This window comes from Hemicordylus capensis, chromosome 1 (assembly GCF_027244095.1).
Source record: "Hemicordylus capensis ecotype Gifberg chromosome 1, rHemCap1.1.pri, whole genome shotgun sequence".
Lineage (NCBI taxonomy): Eukaryota > Metazoa > Chordata > Lepidosauria > Squamata > Cordylidae > Hemicordylus > Hemicordylus capensis.
Window position 1 is genome coordinate 239784355 of NC_069657.1, and position 17404 is coordinate 239801758.

Here is a 17404-nt window from a genome sequence, read left to right on the forward strand (position 1 = left end):
AAAGAAACTCTCCTTTGAAAGCAAAAGCTCTAACTCAGAGAAACCTCAGCAAGGCCAAGGACACAGACTCTGCAACATTGCTTTAACAATAGCCGTCACTACTCTTATCTCTCTAGCTTGCATAGTAGCAATTGCAATGCTAACCAAGCTAGGTTCCCATGAGAAACGCTTGAAATGCTAACGCTGAAGAAAGAGCGGATCTAACCATATTAGGGAAATCACCTGATGGACGATAGTCAAGTCACGCATGCGTGCTTGAAAGGGGTTAGGTCTCAGTTGGTATGTGCATTAGGGTCAAGAGCCTTTTTGCCATCATGTTGTTGTTTGTATAAATAGAACATCTCTAGCTGTAACTCATTGTATTCAATGTGATGCGTGAGCTACATTGTCTACCTTGCTATCGCGAAGCAATAAAGCCTCTGATTGATTCCCTTGAGTCTGTTTGATTGGCTAAAATGCGGACCCAAGTCGAGCCGGGTATTCACATCAAGTTGGTGCCGTGACGTCGGATGTAACTTGGGTGGACGATTTGGCCCGTCGTGGGACAACGAGGACCAGCGCGCACCACAGCCTTTGTCTGAGGAGGTTTCTCGTGGCCCTGGGACGCGTCAGTCGTTACTACACGCTACATCTGGGAATCGAGGCAAGAGCCTGAGGGAGAGGCAAGAAATCCAGAGACGTCTTTGGTGAGTACCCCAAGCCCAAGTAGGGGAACAAAAGGGGGGGGGAAAGCCCAGGGAGGGGCATTCTTTCATCCCGAGAAGAGGGGAGAAAGCAAAATTACCCAAGCAGGGGCAATTTAAGCCAAAATCCCGAGAGAGGGGAGGGGCAATTTAAGCCAAAGAGCCTGAAGGAGAGGCGGCTGAATCAAAAATAAACGTCCCAAGCACAAGCAAGCTAGGGGGCAGACCATGGGGAGCAGAAATAGCAAGCACACGAAATCTGAAAGGATTTCTTGCACGCCCTTGGAATGTGTGTTGAAGCATTGGAAGATCCTCACAGGGGATAGCAATGCTCTTAAAAAATATATGTTGAAACGTCTCTGTATAGAAGTGTGGCCAACCTATCAGCTTGGCGATGGCACCACCTACTGGCCACGTACAGGAAGTGTTGATCAATCTTTAATTTTAGAATCCTATATAATAAAAGGCTAAGTGAGTGGCCGTGGCTTTGGAACGTTGGGGATCTGCGTCCCTGCCTCCCTGGGCTGTTCTGGGCCTGCGCGAAGCGCAGGCCCAGAAGAGCCCAAGGGACACAGGACCTCAGACACCAGTGTCCCACAGCCATGGGCGGCCATTAGCCGGTGTGTGGCGGCGGGGGAAAGTGGCCGAGGCTGCGGCACGGCGAGAGGAGGCCGAGGCAACCAGAAGCGGCCGCCCTGAAAAAGGCGAGGGCAATGGAGGCGGGGGAAGACCGAGACGGGGGACAGGGAAGCTGGGCGAGGTGGCGGCGAAGCCGCCAACGAGGCCCCCGCCCGCTCACAGCCGCCGCCGCCGCCTGCTCACCCGCCCTCCCAGCTGTCCAAAATCACCTTCCCCGCTCCCCCCTCAAAAAGATTAAGGGCCAAAATGGCCCATGAGAAGGTCGCCGCCCCCGCCTATCGCCCTCCCAGCTGTTGAAGACCACCTTACCCGCTCCAGCCCGAGGGAAAAGAGAGGAGCTCACGAGCAGAGCTCCTCTCTGTGCTAAGTCACTGCTCAAACTGCCGCTATGGACGCAAAGGACGCCTATTGCGTCCATTGCGACAGTATAGGCAGCAGCTTAACACAGAGAATAGCTCTGTTTCCGAGTTCCTCTCTTCTCCTTCGGGCTGGAGCGGGTAAGGTGGGCTCCGGCAGCTGGGTGCGCGGGAGGGCGATAGGCGGGGGCGGCCACCTTCTCATGGGCCATTTTGGCCGTTATTCATCCACACACACACCCCAAAAAAAGTAAAAGCAAAATAAGGAAGAACAAAAACAGAGACAACAACAAAACAAAAAACAAAAAGAGAGAGGGGACAAGGGGGGGAAGAGACAGAAAGAGAGAGAGAGAGACAGAAAAGACGGGATAGAAAGCTAGCGCCCATTATCATAACGGGCTTAAAAATACTATTTGTTGGTATATTGTTCAAAAAATGGAAAGTATGAAGAACACCGTTATGTTCAGCCATTCATGGAATTATGGTGCAGACCTCTGTTAGCCATGGACTGTGGACTAATGCCTGCAGGGAATTCTTCTGGACTATTTCCCTTACAGTCTTGCCCTTCCACTCCCCTCACCCCTTCCGCACCTCCCCCTCCTCCACCCTATCTCAAGCCCTATGAATGTCCAGAAGATGATTGTGTTCAACCTATTTACCCACCCCCACCACAACCTCAACTTATTCCCCAGCCTCAGCTGCTTCAAATTCCCAATGTACCAGATGTACAGAGAGCACCCTCTCCAGGAAGGGGGGAGGGCATAGGTTTGGTTGACTTAGAGGGGGAAGATACATTGGGGCCACTTCCTACACCTTTGACACCTTTGGGAACGGGGGCGGGCATAGGTTTGGTTGATTTGGGAACAACACCATTGCAACGTTTAAAGAAAGATTTGGAAGCCTTGGATTTAGCTATTGTGCCTAGTAACAGCGGTACCGTTTCCCTTACAAACCCCAAAACCAGCCCCGTTGCCTGGCATACTAGGAGTAAAAGCAGCAGCAGAGTCCCAATTTTAGCCCCATTGAGGGAAACTTTAACTGCCACAGGGAACCAAACATTAGTCCATGTTCCCTTTTCATCTGCAGATTTAATGAATTGGAAGCTGCAAACTAAATCACTTAGAGAAGACCCAGTAGCCTGCTCTAGTCTATTTGAGTCTGTGTTTGCTACTCACAAACCTATATGGGCAGATATCCAGCAAATGGCTGGCTCTTTGCTTACAGCAGAGGAACGACGCCTCCTTTTGCAGAAAGCTACCCAGTTAGCCACTAACATGGGGGCCCGTCAGACACCAGTTGTTGCAGCAGCAGAACTATATCCCTTGCAGGATCCTAACTGGGATCCAAATACTGATGCTGGGAGTGCCGCTTTGGACACTTTTCGCCAGCTCTTTCTGAAGGCTTTCAACACTTGTGTGCCTAGACATACAAATCTGAACAGACTTCATCAGACCTTTCAGGGTCCAAACGAATCGCCAGGAGACTTTCTGGAAAGGCTTGAAAAATGCCTTCGCCAATTCATGTCCCTGGACCTTAAATCTCCAGAAGCAGAACATATTTTGAGAGCAGCATTTTTGGCTCAGAGTGCCCAGGACATTAGAAAAAGGCTGAATAAGTTAGATGCACCTTTAACCATGGCCCTCGACTCTTTAGTGGAAGCAGCCTACCGTGTCTATACACAGAGAGCGAACCCAGACCCAGAGTCAGAAAAAGAGAAGGAGAAGGAAAGGGAGAAGGAGAAAGAAAAAGAGAAGAAGAAGAAAGTTGGAGGAAGTAAACCACATATCCTATATGCTGGTCGAGGAAAGGGGGCCCAGCAGGGGCCGGGAAGAGCATCCCCTCGACAGGGATCTCCATATTGTTGCCATTGCGGAAATCCAAACCATTGGGTCCGGAACTGTCCGACCCGGTTTCAAGGGCCGCAGCCATTTCCACAGCAAATGCAGCAAATGCCCTATTGGCAGACAGCCTCGGCTGTCCAGCCACAGCAGCATTTCCAGTCCCAGCAGCAGTTCCAACAATTTCAGCCGCAACAGCAGTTTCAACCACAACAATTTCAACCCCAGCAGCAGGGGGGACAGCAGTTCCAATCCCAACAACAGCCCTACCAGTCTAGTCCCCAGAGTCCCTATCAACAAAGGAACTCCAGATAGGACAGGCCGGGGGAAACAGCTGTATTGGGGACTTGCCGAACACTTTCACCCACAGAACCCCTGGTGGCCTGCAGAGTGGGCTCTGGAGCAAATGCTCAGACTGTTTCAATGTTAGTAGATTCCAGCGCCACTCATTCAGTCTTAATTACTCCAAAAGGGGCTACCCCAAGCAGCCGTTCCACCTTTGTGGAAGGAGCCACGGGTGCTTCAGCAAAACATCACTTTTTGGAAGCCATACCCTTTGAATGCGCAGGGTCACAAGGACAACATTCCTTCCTGCACATGCCTCAGTGCCCTGTGAATCTATTGGGCAGAGATTTATTGTGTGCCATGCGGCCTACCTTATCTTTCGCCCCAGACCAAATCACCATGGAAATTCCTGATTCAGAAACCTGGGCAGTTCAAGCTAGAGTGATGGGTCTTTTCCCACCCATGCTTGCACCATTGATTGATTTACAAGTACCAGAGACAGTGTGGGCCAAGGAGGGAGTGCCAGGCAAAGCAAAGTATGCCCAACCAGTGACAATCCGATTGAAACCAAACACCCAGCCTGTTGCAATACCACAGTATCCCTTAAGGAAGGGAGGCGCAGAAGGATTAAAACCAATTGTTGATGCCTTTATAGCCAATGGAATCTTAGTTCCTAGCCAAAGTGCCTGGAATTCCCCAATCATTGCAATTCCAAAATCAGACGGTAGATGGCGCCTGGTACAAGACCTAAGGGCAGTAAATGCCTGTGTGGAACCCCTACACACAATTTTGCCAAATCCACACACTTTAATGACAGCTGTGCCACCACAAATGACTACTTTTACTGTTCTGGACTTGAAGGATGTAAACGCATGTAAACGACGGGCTCCAATGGTCTCGTCTGCCACAAGGGCTAAATTCTGCGCCCCATTTGTTCAGCGATGCGTTGAGGGAGGAATTGGGTAGGTGGACACCCCCAGAAGGCGAGGAAGGCAAGGATTTTGTGTTGCTGCAGTTTCTAGACGATTTGTTCCTAGCCACAACCTCAAAGGAGCTCAATTTGATCCTTACCACTTCACTTTTGCTCCATCTAGCGGATGCAGGCTTTCATCCATCAAAATCTAAAGCGCAGGTGGCCTTACCCCAAGTTAAATATATGGGGCTTTTACTCAGCCAAGGACAGAAGTCTCTTTTGCCAGAGCGAAAAGAGGCCATTTGCAGAATAGCCCCACCCTCCAATCGCCGCCGGTTACGTTCCTTTATTGGAATGGCTAATTTTTGCCGCCAATGGGTTCATGGGTTTGCAGCTTTAGCCCAACCTCTGTATGATGCACTTTCTGGAGGAGAAAATGACAGCTTTACATGGTCAGCAGACTGCCCGTCTGCTTTCATGAAGATAAAGGCAGCTCTTGCGAGTGCTCCAGCACTTGGACTGCCAGACTACAACAAAGTTTTCTACTTATTTGCTTCTGAGAGTCAGGGAACAGCATCTGGGATACTTACACAAACCCTGGGCAAGGATCATCGCCCAATTGCATATTTTTCTTCCAAACTTGAAGGCGTGGCCCAAGGTTGGCCTCCTTGCTTGAGGGCCCTGGCCGCAGCAGCTGTCATTTGGGAAGAAGCTTTGAAATTCACCCTAGGTTCCAAGACTAAACTGTATGTTCCACACTCAGTTCTTACATTGTTGGAGAACAGAGCAAACCAATGGCTGACACCTGCACGCATGGCTAAGTACCAAGCTATTTTTATCAAGTCTCCAGAACTTTCCATTCATCACTGCACTGCATTAAATCCAGCTACCCTTTTACTGCAAAACATGTCAGAACCAGACCTTCCTTTGCATGATTGTCAGCAGTTTCTGGACTATCATTGCTCAGCCAGGCCAGACCTGACTGATATTCCACTATCAGATGCAGATCTCACATTTTATACAGATGGGAGCAGTTTTATGGACAATGGGGTCAGGAGGGCTGGCTACGCCGTGGTTACCATACATGCTACAGTGGAAGCTAACTCATTACCCCCTGGGACCTCAGCTCAGTTGGCAGAACTGATCGCCTTGACTAGAGCTTTGCAGTTAGCCCAGGACCAGAAGGTCAATATCTTCACTGATTCAAAATATTCCTTCTCGGTAGTACATGCGCACACCACCATCTGGCGGGAGAGAGGGTTAATTACCACTGATGGGTCACCAATAAAGCATGGTGGCCAGATTTTGGGACTTCTAGATGCTATACTTTTACCAAGCAAGGTTGCAGTTATGCATTGTCCAGGGCATCAGAGAAAGGACACTGAGATTGCCCAAGGCAATACCAGAGCAGTTCACACAGCCAAAACAGCAGCTCTGCTGCCACCCCCACCCACAGTAATCATGTTACCACTTATTCCAGCTTTCCCCTTACTTCAGCCTCAAGATCACCCTTTCCCAATGACAGGAGAGGACGTGTCTACTTTAAATAACCTTTTGCAAAACCCTGAATGGACTCAAACTGAGAATGGAGCTGTCCATACTTCAGGCCAACAGTTCTTTTCATATGGCACCACCATGGCCTTAGTTAAGCAAGCCCATCTGACTACACACTTGGGAAGGGACAGACTATATGAGCTCTTGGTCACATATTTTTACCACCCTCAATTGAGAGCAATGGTAGCCACCACTGTCAATGCATGTGTGGTTTGTATTAAGAACAATCCAGCTCCACCAAGGAGAGCAAGACCACGCGGTCTGCTCAGGACAGGAACAGCCCCAGGTGACTCTTGGCAATTAGACTTCACTGACATGCCTAGAGCTGGAATGTATAAGCACTTGCTATTGTTTATTGACAATTTCACTGGGTGGTCAGAAGGATTTGCTTGTAAGACAAACAAGACAAAGGAAGTCACCAAGAGGCTTCTACAAGACATTATACCGAGATTTTCACTGCCTAGACATTTAGATTCGGATCAAGGACCACATTTTACCTCTACAGTCATACAGGAGGTAGCCACAGCCTTGGGAATTCGCTATCATTTACATACACCTTGGCGGCCCACTTCTTCCGGGAGAGTAGAGGCCTCAAATTGGATCTTGAAGACACACCTGAGGAAGATATGTCAAGAACTATTGCTAAAATGGCCAGACGCCTTGCCTCTGGCCCTTTTTCGCATGCGCATCACACCGCGGGGGCGTAGTGGGCTCTCACCATTTGAAGCCCTGTATGGGAGAGTGTGTTCTCTAAATCCTCTATCTGCTGATGTATCTGACTTACATGTCAGGGGAGAAGAATTGCTGAAACAACATGTAGTTGGCATTGCGGCTGCCTTGTCTTCTCTTTCTTCTCATTTACAGGCAACGCAACGGCCGCCACTAGAGGGACCACAACACCCTTTCCAACCAGGCGATCAGGTGTACCTTGAGAAATGGCAGAAGCCTAACCTAGAGCCACGGTGGACGGGCCCGTTTACAGTGCTCCTAGTGACCCAAACTGCAGTTCGTCTCTCTGGATCAAAGACTTGGACCCATCACACCCGAGTGAGATTCGCGCCTACCCCAGCGAAGGAACCAGAAGACAACAACAACAACTGGACAGTGACCTGAGACTCACTTTACGCAAACAGCCACCACCAAAACCCCCACCAGAGCCTCTTTCCCTTGAAGACACTCTGGCAGTGTGGGAAGCAATGGATGAAGGACACTTTTAATTTTCCCAAACATTTTTCTTGCAAAAAACAATATTTTTATATTTTTTTTCTCTTTCCCTCTCCTTTTAATTTTTTTTCTGTACAAAGGGAGGATGTATCTCTTTTGGTGTTTATCATGTTATTTCTTGTGTACATGGTCAACTCAACACCCACACGCTCCACTTTTACAGACTTCAGCTGACATTGCCAACTTAAATGACTGCTGGCTATGCAGTCACATGGCAAGCACAGAAGGGGATATTTTAAATGTAGTGGCCATTCCAGTCACACTTGGCTGGTGGATTACTTATCCACAAACCACAGAACAGCCCCAATATTTTTCAAATTACACTACATATTGGTCTTGGGGAAAACACAGAGAAACAATTCACTTCCAGGGAAGAAGCATTAGTTATAATTGCTATGGATACACTAAAAGGGAAACTCTCAACAGAAATGCCCTTGGTATCCCGGATATTAAGCTTTCAAGCCACAGCTTACATCCTATCTGCATTGAAAATAGAAATGGTACAGGGAAGTTTTTGGGAGTTAATCCCTACCACAGCTGTACACATATAGTGTCCTTTAACAGCACGGACGGAACATGGTTCTCTCAACACAGAGAGAACGAACTAGAGTGTTTTCATATTCCTCTTGATTTAGGAATACCTACTTCTCTTAGAGAATTTCTTTTTCTTAACTTCACAGACTCAGAGTGGATCACTGTTTCAAAAGCCCTGAACCTTTATCATTCTTCCATATATCTTACAAAAGGTCTTGGCCTTTGTCAACAGGCAAACCAGACTGATCATGTTTGTGAAGGCTCTAGTTTTAACACGCACACGCCTTGGTTTGACATCTGGGTGACTATTGCATGTGCTTATCCAGAGAAAGTGTCAAAAACATGGAAGCATTTGTTTAGCAATACAGGTAAAGACATTGTGGATTTGTGTAGCCATGATGTCAATCTACCACGTTCAGGAAACAACTTAATTGTTGCCTTACCTGCAGGCCTTTATTGGGTCTGTGGGAACAGAGCCTATCGTGCATTACCCCCAGGATGGACAGGCAGATGTGCACCAGCCCATTTAGCACCTACCATTTATGTGAAACCTTCACTTAATGCATCACAAGTTCTTAATCTTGGAAGCTTGTTACACAGAACACGAAGACAAGCCAAAATCAAGTATGTTCCAAATCCTTTAGCTCCACGAAACACAAAGTTCCATCAATGGACAAGAACCATACTACCTAGGTTAGGAGTAAATCAACTAGAAAAAGCTATAATAAATATTTCCAGACAAATCGAACTCTCATTTAACCAGACTCTGTTAGCCTTAACTGATATGGGTACAGAGATAAATTCATTAGGAGAAGTAGTCATGCAAAATCGTAGAGCTTTAGATATTCTCACAGCTCAAGAGGGAGGAGCTTGTGCAGTTCTAGGTGAGGTTTGTTGTTTTTATGTCAATGAGACTGGATCTATCGCTGCTCATGTTCAAAATCTTAAAGATCAACTTCAAATATGGCATAACATGGGCAAGGAAAACCCTATGGATATATGGGCATGGCTCACTTCTTGGTTACCCAACTGGGGATTGTGGGCACAGAAGATAATCATAATTATCGTATGTATTTGTCTTTTATTGATAATCACATGTTGCTGCTTGCAATGCATTCCAACTTTAATTCAATTGTTTATGAAAGCTTTTAGACCCCGCCACAGTTTGGGACCTAAATACACATCCGTACCCTTACAAGCGTTAATGAGGGCATCCTGAAGCATCCTGAAGATTCAGGATGATCTAATTGTTTCAGGGGGGAATTGATGTGTTTTAGTAAACCAAAGCTACTCCATTTTGTTAGTAAACCAAAGAAACTCTCCTTTGAAAGCAAAAGCTCTAACTCAGAGAAACCTCAGCAAGGCCAAGGACACAGACTCTGCAACATTGCTTTAACAATAGCCGTCACTACTCTTATCTCTCTAGCTTGCATAGTAGCAATTGCAATGCTAACCAAGCTAGGTTCCCATGAGAAACGCTTGAAATGCTAACGCTGAAGAAAGAGCGGATCTAACCATATTAGGGAAATCACCTGATGGACGATAGTCAAGTCACGCATGCGTGCTTGAAAGGGGTTAGGTCTCAGTTGGTATGTGCATTAGGGTCAAGAGCCTTTTTGCATTCATGTTGTTGTTTGTATAAATAGAACATCTCTAGCTGTAACTCATTGTATTCAATGCGATGCGTGAGCTACATTGTCTACCTTGCTATCGCGAAGCAATAAAGCCTCTGATTGATTCCCTTGAGTCTGTTTGATTGGCTAAAATGCGGACCCAAGTCGAGCCGGGTATTCACATCAATGTGAGGTGTATCTGGGGGGGCCCTCAAGGCAGTGGGGCCCCGAGATGACTGCCTCCCCCTGCCTAATGGTAGTTACGCCCCTGGGTCTCCCTCTTAGCCCCCCCATTGCAGAGGGCGGTGCTCAGGACGGGGTGTGTGTGCTCTGGGGGGGCGTGGCTCCCCCTCCTTCCCCTCCTCTTTCTCGGGGGTCTTGTCTCCCACTCCCGTGAGGGGCCGCCTGACCGGACTGAGAAGGGGGCGTGGCTTCCTTCCTCCTCGCGTCGGGATGTGCCCCGCCCCCTGAAGCCCCACCCTCCTCCCGCCCCCACCCAGCCTGGGAAACTGCCTGCGAAGAGGGAGGACGCTCTAACTCCTCCTCCCGGGGCCGAGTTCCCGCCCCGCTGGCTCCTCCCATTGCCCCGCCCACACCAGCTTGGCCTCGGCTGCAGCAGCCCCTCCCCTCCTCTTTCTCCTCCACCTCCTCCTCGGGGGCGGGGCTTGCTGCCGCTGCCACTGTGGGAGAGCAAAACCGCTCCCCAAGTGGTGGTGCTTATTCTGCATGCAGGTGGCATCCCATCCCCTAAGGCGAAAGTCTTGCCCTGCTCACCTGGAATCTCCCATGCAAATGCAAACCAGGGTGCACCTTGCTTAGCAAAGGGGACCAGTCATGCTTACTACCCCAAGGCCTCCCATATGCCATGCGGTGCATCCGCTGCCCCCCCCCCCCAAATTGAGATGTCTCACCCCTGACTACAACTCCCCCAATCATCCACTGCCACAAAGGACATTGCGGCAGCAGAAGATAATGGGAGTTGTAGTCCAGCCACATCAGGGGACCCAATTCAGGGAACCCCGGCCGTTGTGTATGGGGTGAGACCTGGAAGAGAAGTTCCACTTCCAGGGAGGGAGCATGGAGACCCGCTGAGAACTGGAGCTCTCCCCTGGAGAACTGAAATGCATGTCCTGCTGCTTCCGTTTTCCGCCTTCAGCTTTCCCTGCTCTGGATGCTGATACTTCATGCAAGTGGAAACTTCCTGTGGTGGCCCTAAACCAAAAGCCAGACTGACTTGTATTCAAATATCCCCAAAGCTGGCTGTCCAAAAGCAAACTGAGAGCTTTGTGGGAAGTCCAAGCATCTGCTTAGCCTTCGATGAATTTAGACTTTGGAAGAGGCTGTTTTCCTCATGGCGGAAAAGGGGATGCCCTTTCGGGTGGGTCTCCTCCCCAGACCTTCTGCTGCTGCTGCTGCTGCTGCTGAGTAGAGCCCCTGCATGATCTCAGTCAGGGCCCCCCCACATCTCCTCCCCTCCAGCAGCACCCAGAGCAGGGAATGGATGGGAAGGTCCTTTTGGGTTTTGCAAGCAGATGGGCGAGTGGAGGGCTCAAGTTCTCAGGGAGCATCTTTCATCTGTGCAAGTGGAACAGGTTCACCAAATACTCCGTCTGGAATCGCCAGCTCTCCGTCTCCATCTGGGAATCTCCAAGATCCACATGATCGGGGCAGGCCAAGCAGCCCACCCTAGCTGGGAGCTGTGGTGGGTGCTCCCATTTGGTGATCCGGTCCTCTTGATGACCAGCAAGATCGGAGGGGGAGGAGCTGCCTCTGGCAGCATTTCCTCCCACCTGGGTAAAGTGCTGGGCACCAGAGCAGGGTGGGACAGCACCATCCATGCCAGCACCTCTCTCCCAAACCGACCTTGCTTGTCCCCTCGCACAGGCTCACCGAACGGGAGCACGCACAGCTCCTGAACAAGGCTGGGATGCTTAATCTCCCTGAATCGCCATCGTGCAATTGATTCTTCTCATTATTCCAAAGGGAGGGCTCGCCAGTTTGAAAAGAAACACTGCTATTTTTCAGTATGCAGAGCCAGAATGCTTTCTCTCTTGCCTTTTGTGAATGCATTTTTCAGAGGGGAAAGCAAGGAGATTTCTGGTCCTGCCATGGCCTCTTCCACCAGAAGGTCTTTGCAGAGCTCTTATGGCTGGGATTCTCCGTGTTGGCCATCTGGGAATGCGAGAACCCCAGATCTCCTGTGGCCATTGTGGCTGGGAATTATGGGAGTGATGGTCCAACAGTGTCTGGGGACCCAAGTGGGAGAACCCCTGCTTTGTGGGTTAAGAACATAAGCACAGTCCCCATTGGATCTAGGCCACATTTGGCTGGATATTCCAGCATCAGCCAGCAGGGGGCGCTGGACTGAAGAGTTAATACAACTCTTCGAGGAGAATAATGCAGGTCTTAGGGGTGTGTCCGAACCGGTCTGGAGGCCATTCTAATGGCCTCCGAACTGCCGGACCGGTTCGGACTGGGCCGGTCCGGGTCCGGGTGGGGGGGTCTCACTGTAAGGGCGGGAGGGCTTGCTTACCCCTCCCGCCTCTTTGCCCCCGCCAGTGGCCATAATCTATGGTAAAATTGGGACGCTGGAAACCAGCCGCCCCAGCCACCGCCGCTTCCGCCCCCACCCCCCCATGAGCAGATTAGAGAAGGAAAGGCAAAGGGGAGGTTTCCTGTTTTTGATTTTGAAACAGTTCAGCAACAGTGGCATCCTCGATTTCCAACACCTCCTCCACCTGCGCCTGAGCAACTTTTTCAATTGGTGATAATTCTTCTTCCATATCTTTAGCCTGTGTTGCTCTTTGCAGTTCTTCCAGCTCAACTCCTGTGAATACTTTCTTTCTGATGGTGAATCTTCTCTGGTCTGCTAGCCTTTGTTCTGTTATTTCTGTGTCTGGATGCTTCTCTTTCCAAATTTGGTACATTCTTTTAAAATAACCTCTTCTAGTTGGACTATACTTGTAATAGCAGATCATTATTTCCTTCTTGGCATTTTTAGTATTTTTTTTTCCGGTTAAGCGACGTTTCTTCCAGTAACTTTGCTGTCTCCAGCCCTGGTTGCTCAACTGAAGATCCTGAGTCCTGTTGCCCACTTGCCACCAGATGTCCAGGGACTATAGCATCTGGCACAGTCCTTGTTGACCCAGGCGACGACCGATCCGGTATAGATTTATTAAAGTTATGTATCACCATATTGTTGATGGGAGAGGCACTCTTTGGCTCCTCTGGTGAGACCAGTCCAGTATGGTTGGACCTCTGGCATAGCTCTCACCTTCATCAGAGCACACAAGCCCCACAACCACGCAAAGGTAGTGCCTCACTGGGGGATGATGATGATAATGATGAATATTTTATACTGCCCAAAACCTACATCTCTGGGCAGTTTACAGCAAGATTAAAAAGTAAAACATTAATTAAAAACAAAAATTAAAAGCCAGAAATTTAAAACACAATTTAAAATTTTAAAACAATATTCTAAAAACATTAAAACAATCAAAACAATATCAGTTAAAAGTCTGGTGAAGAGATGCATCTTTAAAGACTTTTTAAAAGTTGTCAGAGATGGGGAGGCTCTTATTTCACCAGGGAGTGTATTCCAAAGCCTCAGGGCAGCAACGGAGAAGGCCCGTCCCTGAGTAGCCACCAGACGAGCCGGTGGCAAATGCAGATGGACCTCTCCTGATGATCTCAACAGGCAGTGGGGTTCATGATGAAGACGTTCTCTTACCCAGGGCCCAAGCTGTTTAGGGATTTATAGGTTATGACCAACACCTTGAATTTTGCCCAGACACATATCGGCAGGCAGTGTAACTCGTTCAACACGGGAGTAATATGGTCTCTCCTAGATGGCCCAGAGACCAGCCTGGCTGCCACATTCTGGACCAACTGTAGTTTCCGGATTACGTACAAGGGCAGCCCCACATAGAGCGCATTGCAGTAATCCAGTCTGGAGGTTACCAGCAGATGTACTACTGTTTTGAGGTCGTCTATCTCAATATGCCAGCTGCGTCCACAGAAATGGACGCAGCTGGCATATCAACCAAAGCTGATAAAAGGCACTTCTGGCCACTGCCTCAACCTGGGACACCGAGGAGAGACTTGGATCCAGAAGCACCCCTAGACTGCGTACTTGTTTCTTCTAGGGAAGTGTGACCCCATCCAGAACAGGCAGATCAAAATCGTCTCTCGAGTTCCGACCCTGCACAATGAGTACCTCTGTCTTATCTGGATTCAGTCTCAGTTTGTTATCCTTTATCCAGCCCATTACTGCCTCCAGGCAGGCATTTAGGGAGGTTATGCCCTCTCCTGATGATGCCGACATGGAGAAAAAAATTGGGTGTCATCAGCATACTGATAGCACCCTGCACCAAATCTCCTGATGATCTCTCCCAGCGGTTTCATGTAGATGTTAAACAACATCAGAGACAATACGGAGCCCTGAGGGACACCGTACCGAAGTTCAGATTTTGAGAAACAACAGTCTCCAAGAGATAACATCTGGAACCTGCCCGAGAGGTAGGAATGGAACCACTGCAGAGCAGTGCCTCCCACCCCCAACCCCCTCAGACGCTCCAGAAGGATACTATGGTCGATAGTATCGAAAGCCGCCGAGAGGTCCAAAAGGACCAACAGAGTCACACTTCCTCTGTCCATTCCCAATTGGAGATCATCCATCAGGCCGACCAAGGCAGTCTCCAACCCATAGCCAGCCTGGAAGCCAGTTTGAAATGGGTCTAGATAATCAGTTTCCTCCAAGACCATCTGGAGCTGGGAGGCCAGCACCCTCTCAATCACCTTGCCCAGCCACGGAAGGTTGGAGACAGGCCTGTAGTTACTCAGCTCTGAGGGATCCAAGCTAGGCTTCTTCAGAAGCGGTCTAATAATTGCCTCCTTAAGACTAGGAGGCATCTTACCTTCCCTCAGAGATGCATTTATGATCTCTACCAGGTCTTCTACAACAACCCCCCTGCCTGATAGTATAAGCCATGTTGGGCAAGGGTCAAGAGGACAGGTGGTGGGCCGCACCGTTCCAATCAGTTTGTCCACATCCTCAGGAGTCACAAACTGGAACTGATCCAACCTAACCACGTAAGAGGAGTCGCTGGATACCTCCACAGCAGATACTGAAGTAAGTGTGGAGACAAAATCCAAGTCGGCCTGAATACGAGAGATTCTTTCCACTAAGAATTCATTAAACACATCACAGCGGGTAATCGATGGTTTCAGATTCCGATTCAAGGGAGGAGCGGCACCTACTAGTCCTCTCACAACCATGAACAACTCCGCTGGACGTGAACTTGCGGATACAATACAGGTAGAAATGAATCGCTTCCTTGCCGCACATATCACCTGAGCAGTTCTATCACATGAGTTCTATGTTGCAATCTGTCAGATTCAAGCAGAGTCTTTCTCCACCTGCGCTCTAGTTGTCTACATCGCTGCTTCAGCCCCTGTAGTTCTTTCGTATATCAAGGGGCCAGTTTTGAAGCGGGTCGGAGAGGATGCTTAGGAACGATCATGTCTACTGCCCCGGTGAGTTTGCTGTTCCAGTTCTCCACTAGGACATCAACAGGATCACCGGCAGAGCCAACACTGATTCCCTCCAAGGCTTCTTGAAATCCTATGGGATCCAATAACCTTCTTGGGCGGACCATCCTAATAGGTCCCTTGCCCTTGCGAAGGTGGGGTATGACTGTGAATCCAACCTTAACCAGATGGTGGTCCATCCATGACAATGGGGAAATCACAGGAGTCCCCACCCACAGAACACCACCCTGATCAGAGTGAAAGACCAAATCAAGCGTGTGACCTGCAATGTGTGTCGGTCTCGAGACCACCTGAGATAGACCCATAGTCGTCATGGCTGCTATGAACTCCTGTGCCGCCCCGGCCAAATTGATCCCGAAATGAACATTGAAGTTACCCAGCACCACAAGCCTAGGCGACTCCAATACCAAACCCGAATTGGAGTGGATGACATCATTCATTCTTTCATTCATTCATTCATCTGATTTCTTCCAAAAATGGCTCAGGGAGGTTTGCACGGAGAAATAACAAACAAATAAGATGGAACCCTGTCCCCAAAGGGCTCACAATCTAAAAAGCAACACAAGATAGACACCAGCAACAGTCACTGGAGGTACTGTGCTGGGGTGAATAGGGCCAGTTACTTTCCCCCTGCTAAATAAAGAGAATCACCACGTTAAAATGTGCCTCTTTGCCAAGTTAGCAGGGGGATGCCATTTGGATGCCATTTGGCATGCCATTTGGAAATCCCTGTGTTTCAACAGCTGTAGCAAATTTGTTTCAAAGAGGTTAGGCGGTTCACAAGTTAGCTCACATGCGCCTAAAGGTTTACGTGTCCTCCATCCTTGATTGGGGGGGATGACATCATCTCAGACTATGCTGTTGAGGTGTTCCTATGTGTCCCTACAACTCTACCCAATCTGGTTCATATTGGTCCAGGTGTTGCGAAGTTGATGGGGGGCGGGAACACACGGATGGACAAACACACACACACAGACACAGAATGCCGGGTGATCTCATAAGCCTACTGGAAAGTAGGCTAAAAAGGTTCTAAACTAGATCCTTAAAATTATAAACCTATAAGTCTCCTGTCAATAACTGGCAATCTGTTGGAGATTCAGCTCCGCATGGCATCAACCTTTTGCACCAGTAACCCTAATGACAACTAGGGCATTGGGAGTAGAGATAGTCAGTCAGGGTCTCCTACTAATTCCTGATGATCTCTGCCGCTATGGCCCCTCAGTTGATTGAATGTACTCAGAAACTTCCTGGGAGTGACTTCCTCCTTCTCCACAGAATGCTTCTAGCTTGCTCGCTCAGCACCATGTTTCTATAGGTCTCTCACTGACCAACATGTAGCCAGAACCTAGACATAGGTTCATTTCATTGTAAGTCATTTCCTCCAACACAAACTCTATGCCATATATCTTAATTAAAAATTAGTTGAGGGGTGAAGTGAATAACATCTTTAGTACTGAACAAACTGCATTCTGAAGGGGCCACTCCACTTTAGATCATGCTACTGAAAGTTTCTGGAATGTAGGGGGTTGCTCACAACCCATATTAGCATGCTGGTGTCTACCTTATTTCCCTTTTTAAATTATGAGCCCTTTGGGGACAGGAAAACATCTTAATTTTTTTAAAAATTCTGTGTAAACCGCTTTGAGAACTTTTGTTGAAAAGTGGTATATAAGTAGTAGCAGCAGCAGCAGCACAATTGAACTTGCTTGTGTGAGTTGGGGGCTCAAGTACTTTTATTTCAGGCATCCAGCCTGCCTGGAACTGCCGGTGGTAGCAGAGAAAACCCTTCTTGGAGGAATCTGGGGGTGTAAAGGCTTGGAAAGTAAAATTTCTCACATTGCTGTTGATGGTGTTTCAGTTGTGTTTATTTTTAGATTGTAGACAGGGAGCCATTTTCTCAATTATTTTGCTATGTAAACTTTTTTGTGCTCAAGTTAATTCTCAACTCTCGGTGGAGAAGGAAAGCTATTACCATGTTACATTCAAAAGAGGGTTGCACAATGCTGCATATAGCTTGAATCTGCTATAAGCAGCACTAATCATATGACCCAGAGGGAAGGCAAAACAAAGCAATGCCATGCAAATAGGTGTTGTGGCCTTGTCAGTCCATTAGCACTACTTTGAAATGCCAGCTTAGAATTGTGGGTAGGCCAGTTAGCCAGGGCCGGTGCCAGACTATTTGCGACCCCTCTAAGGTCTGCATTCTGTGCCCCTC

At 48.6% G+C, this 17404-nt stretch overlaps 1 protein-coding gene across 1 annotated transcript; it reads left to right on the forward strand.

Annotated features, from left to right (window-relative positions):
- Positions 1-521: 521 nt before the first annotated feature.
- LOC128341837 (endogenous retroviral envelope protein HEMO-like) lies at positions 522-9669 on the forward strand. Its single transcript, XM_053288426.1, has 2 exons — positions 522-686; positions 7133-9669. Exon 2 carries the CDS (start codon positions 7578-7580, stop codon positions 9243-9245), a length of 1668 nt encoding a protein of 555 aa, XP_053144401.1. The 5' UTR covers positions 522-686; positions 7133-7577; the 3' UTR covers positions 9246-9669.
- The last annotated feature ends 7735 nt before the right edge of the window (positions 9670-17404 follow it).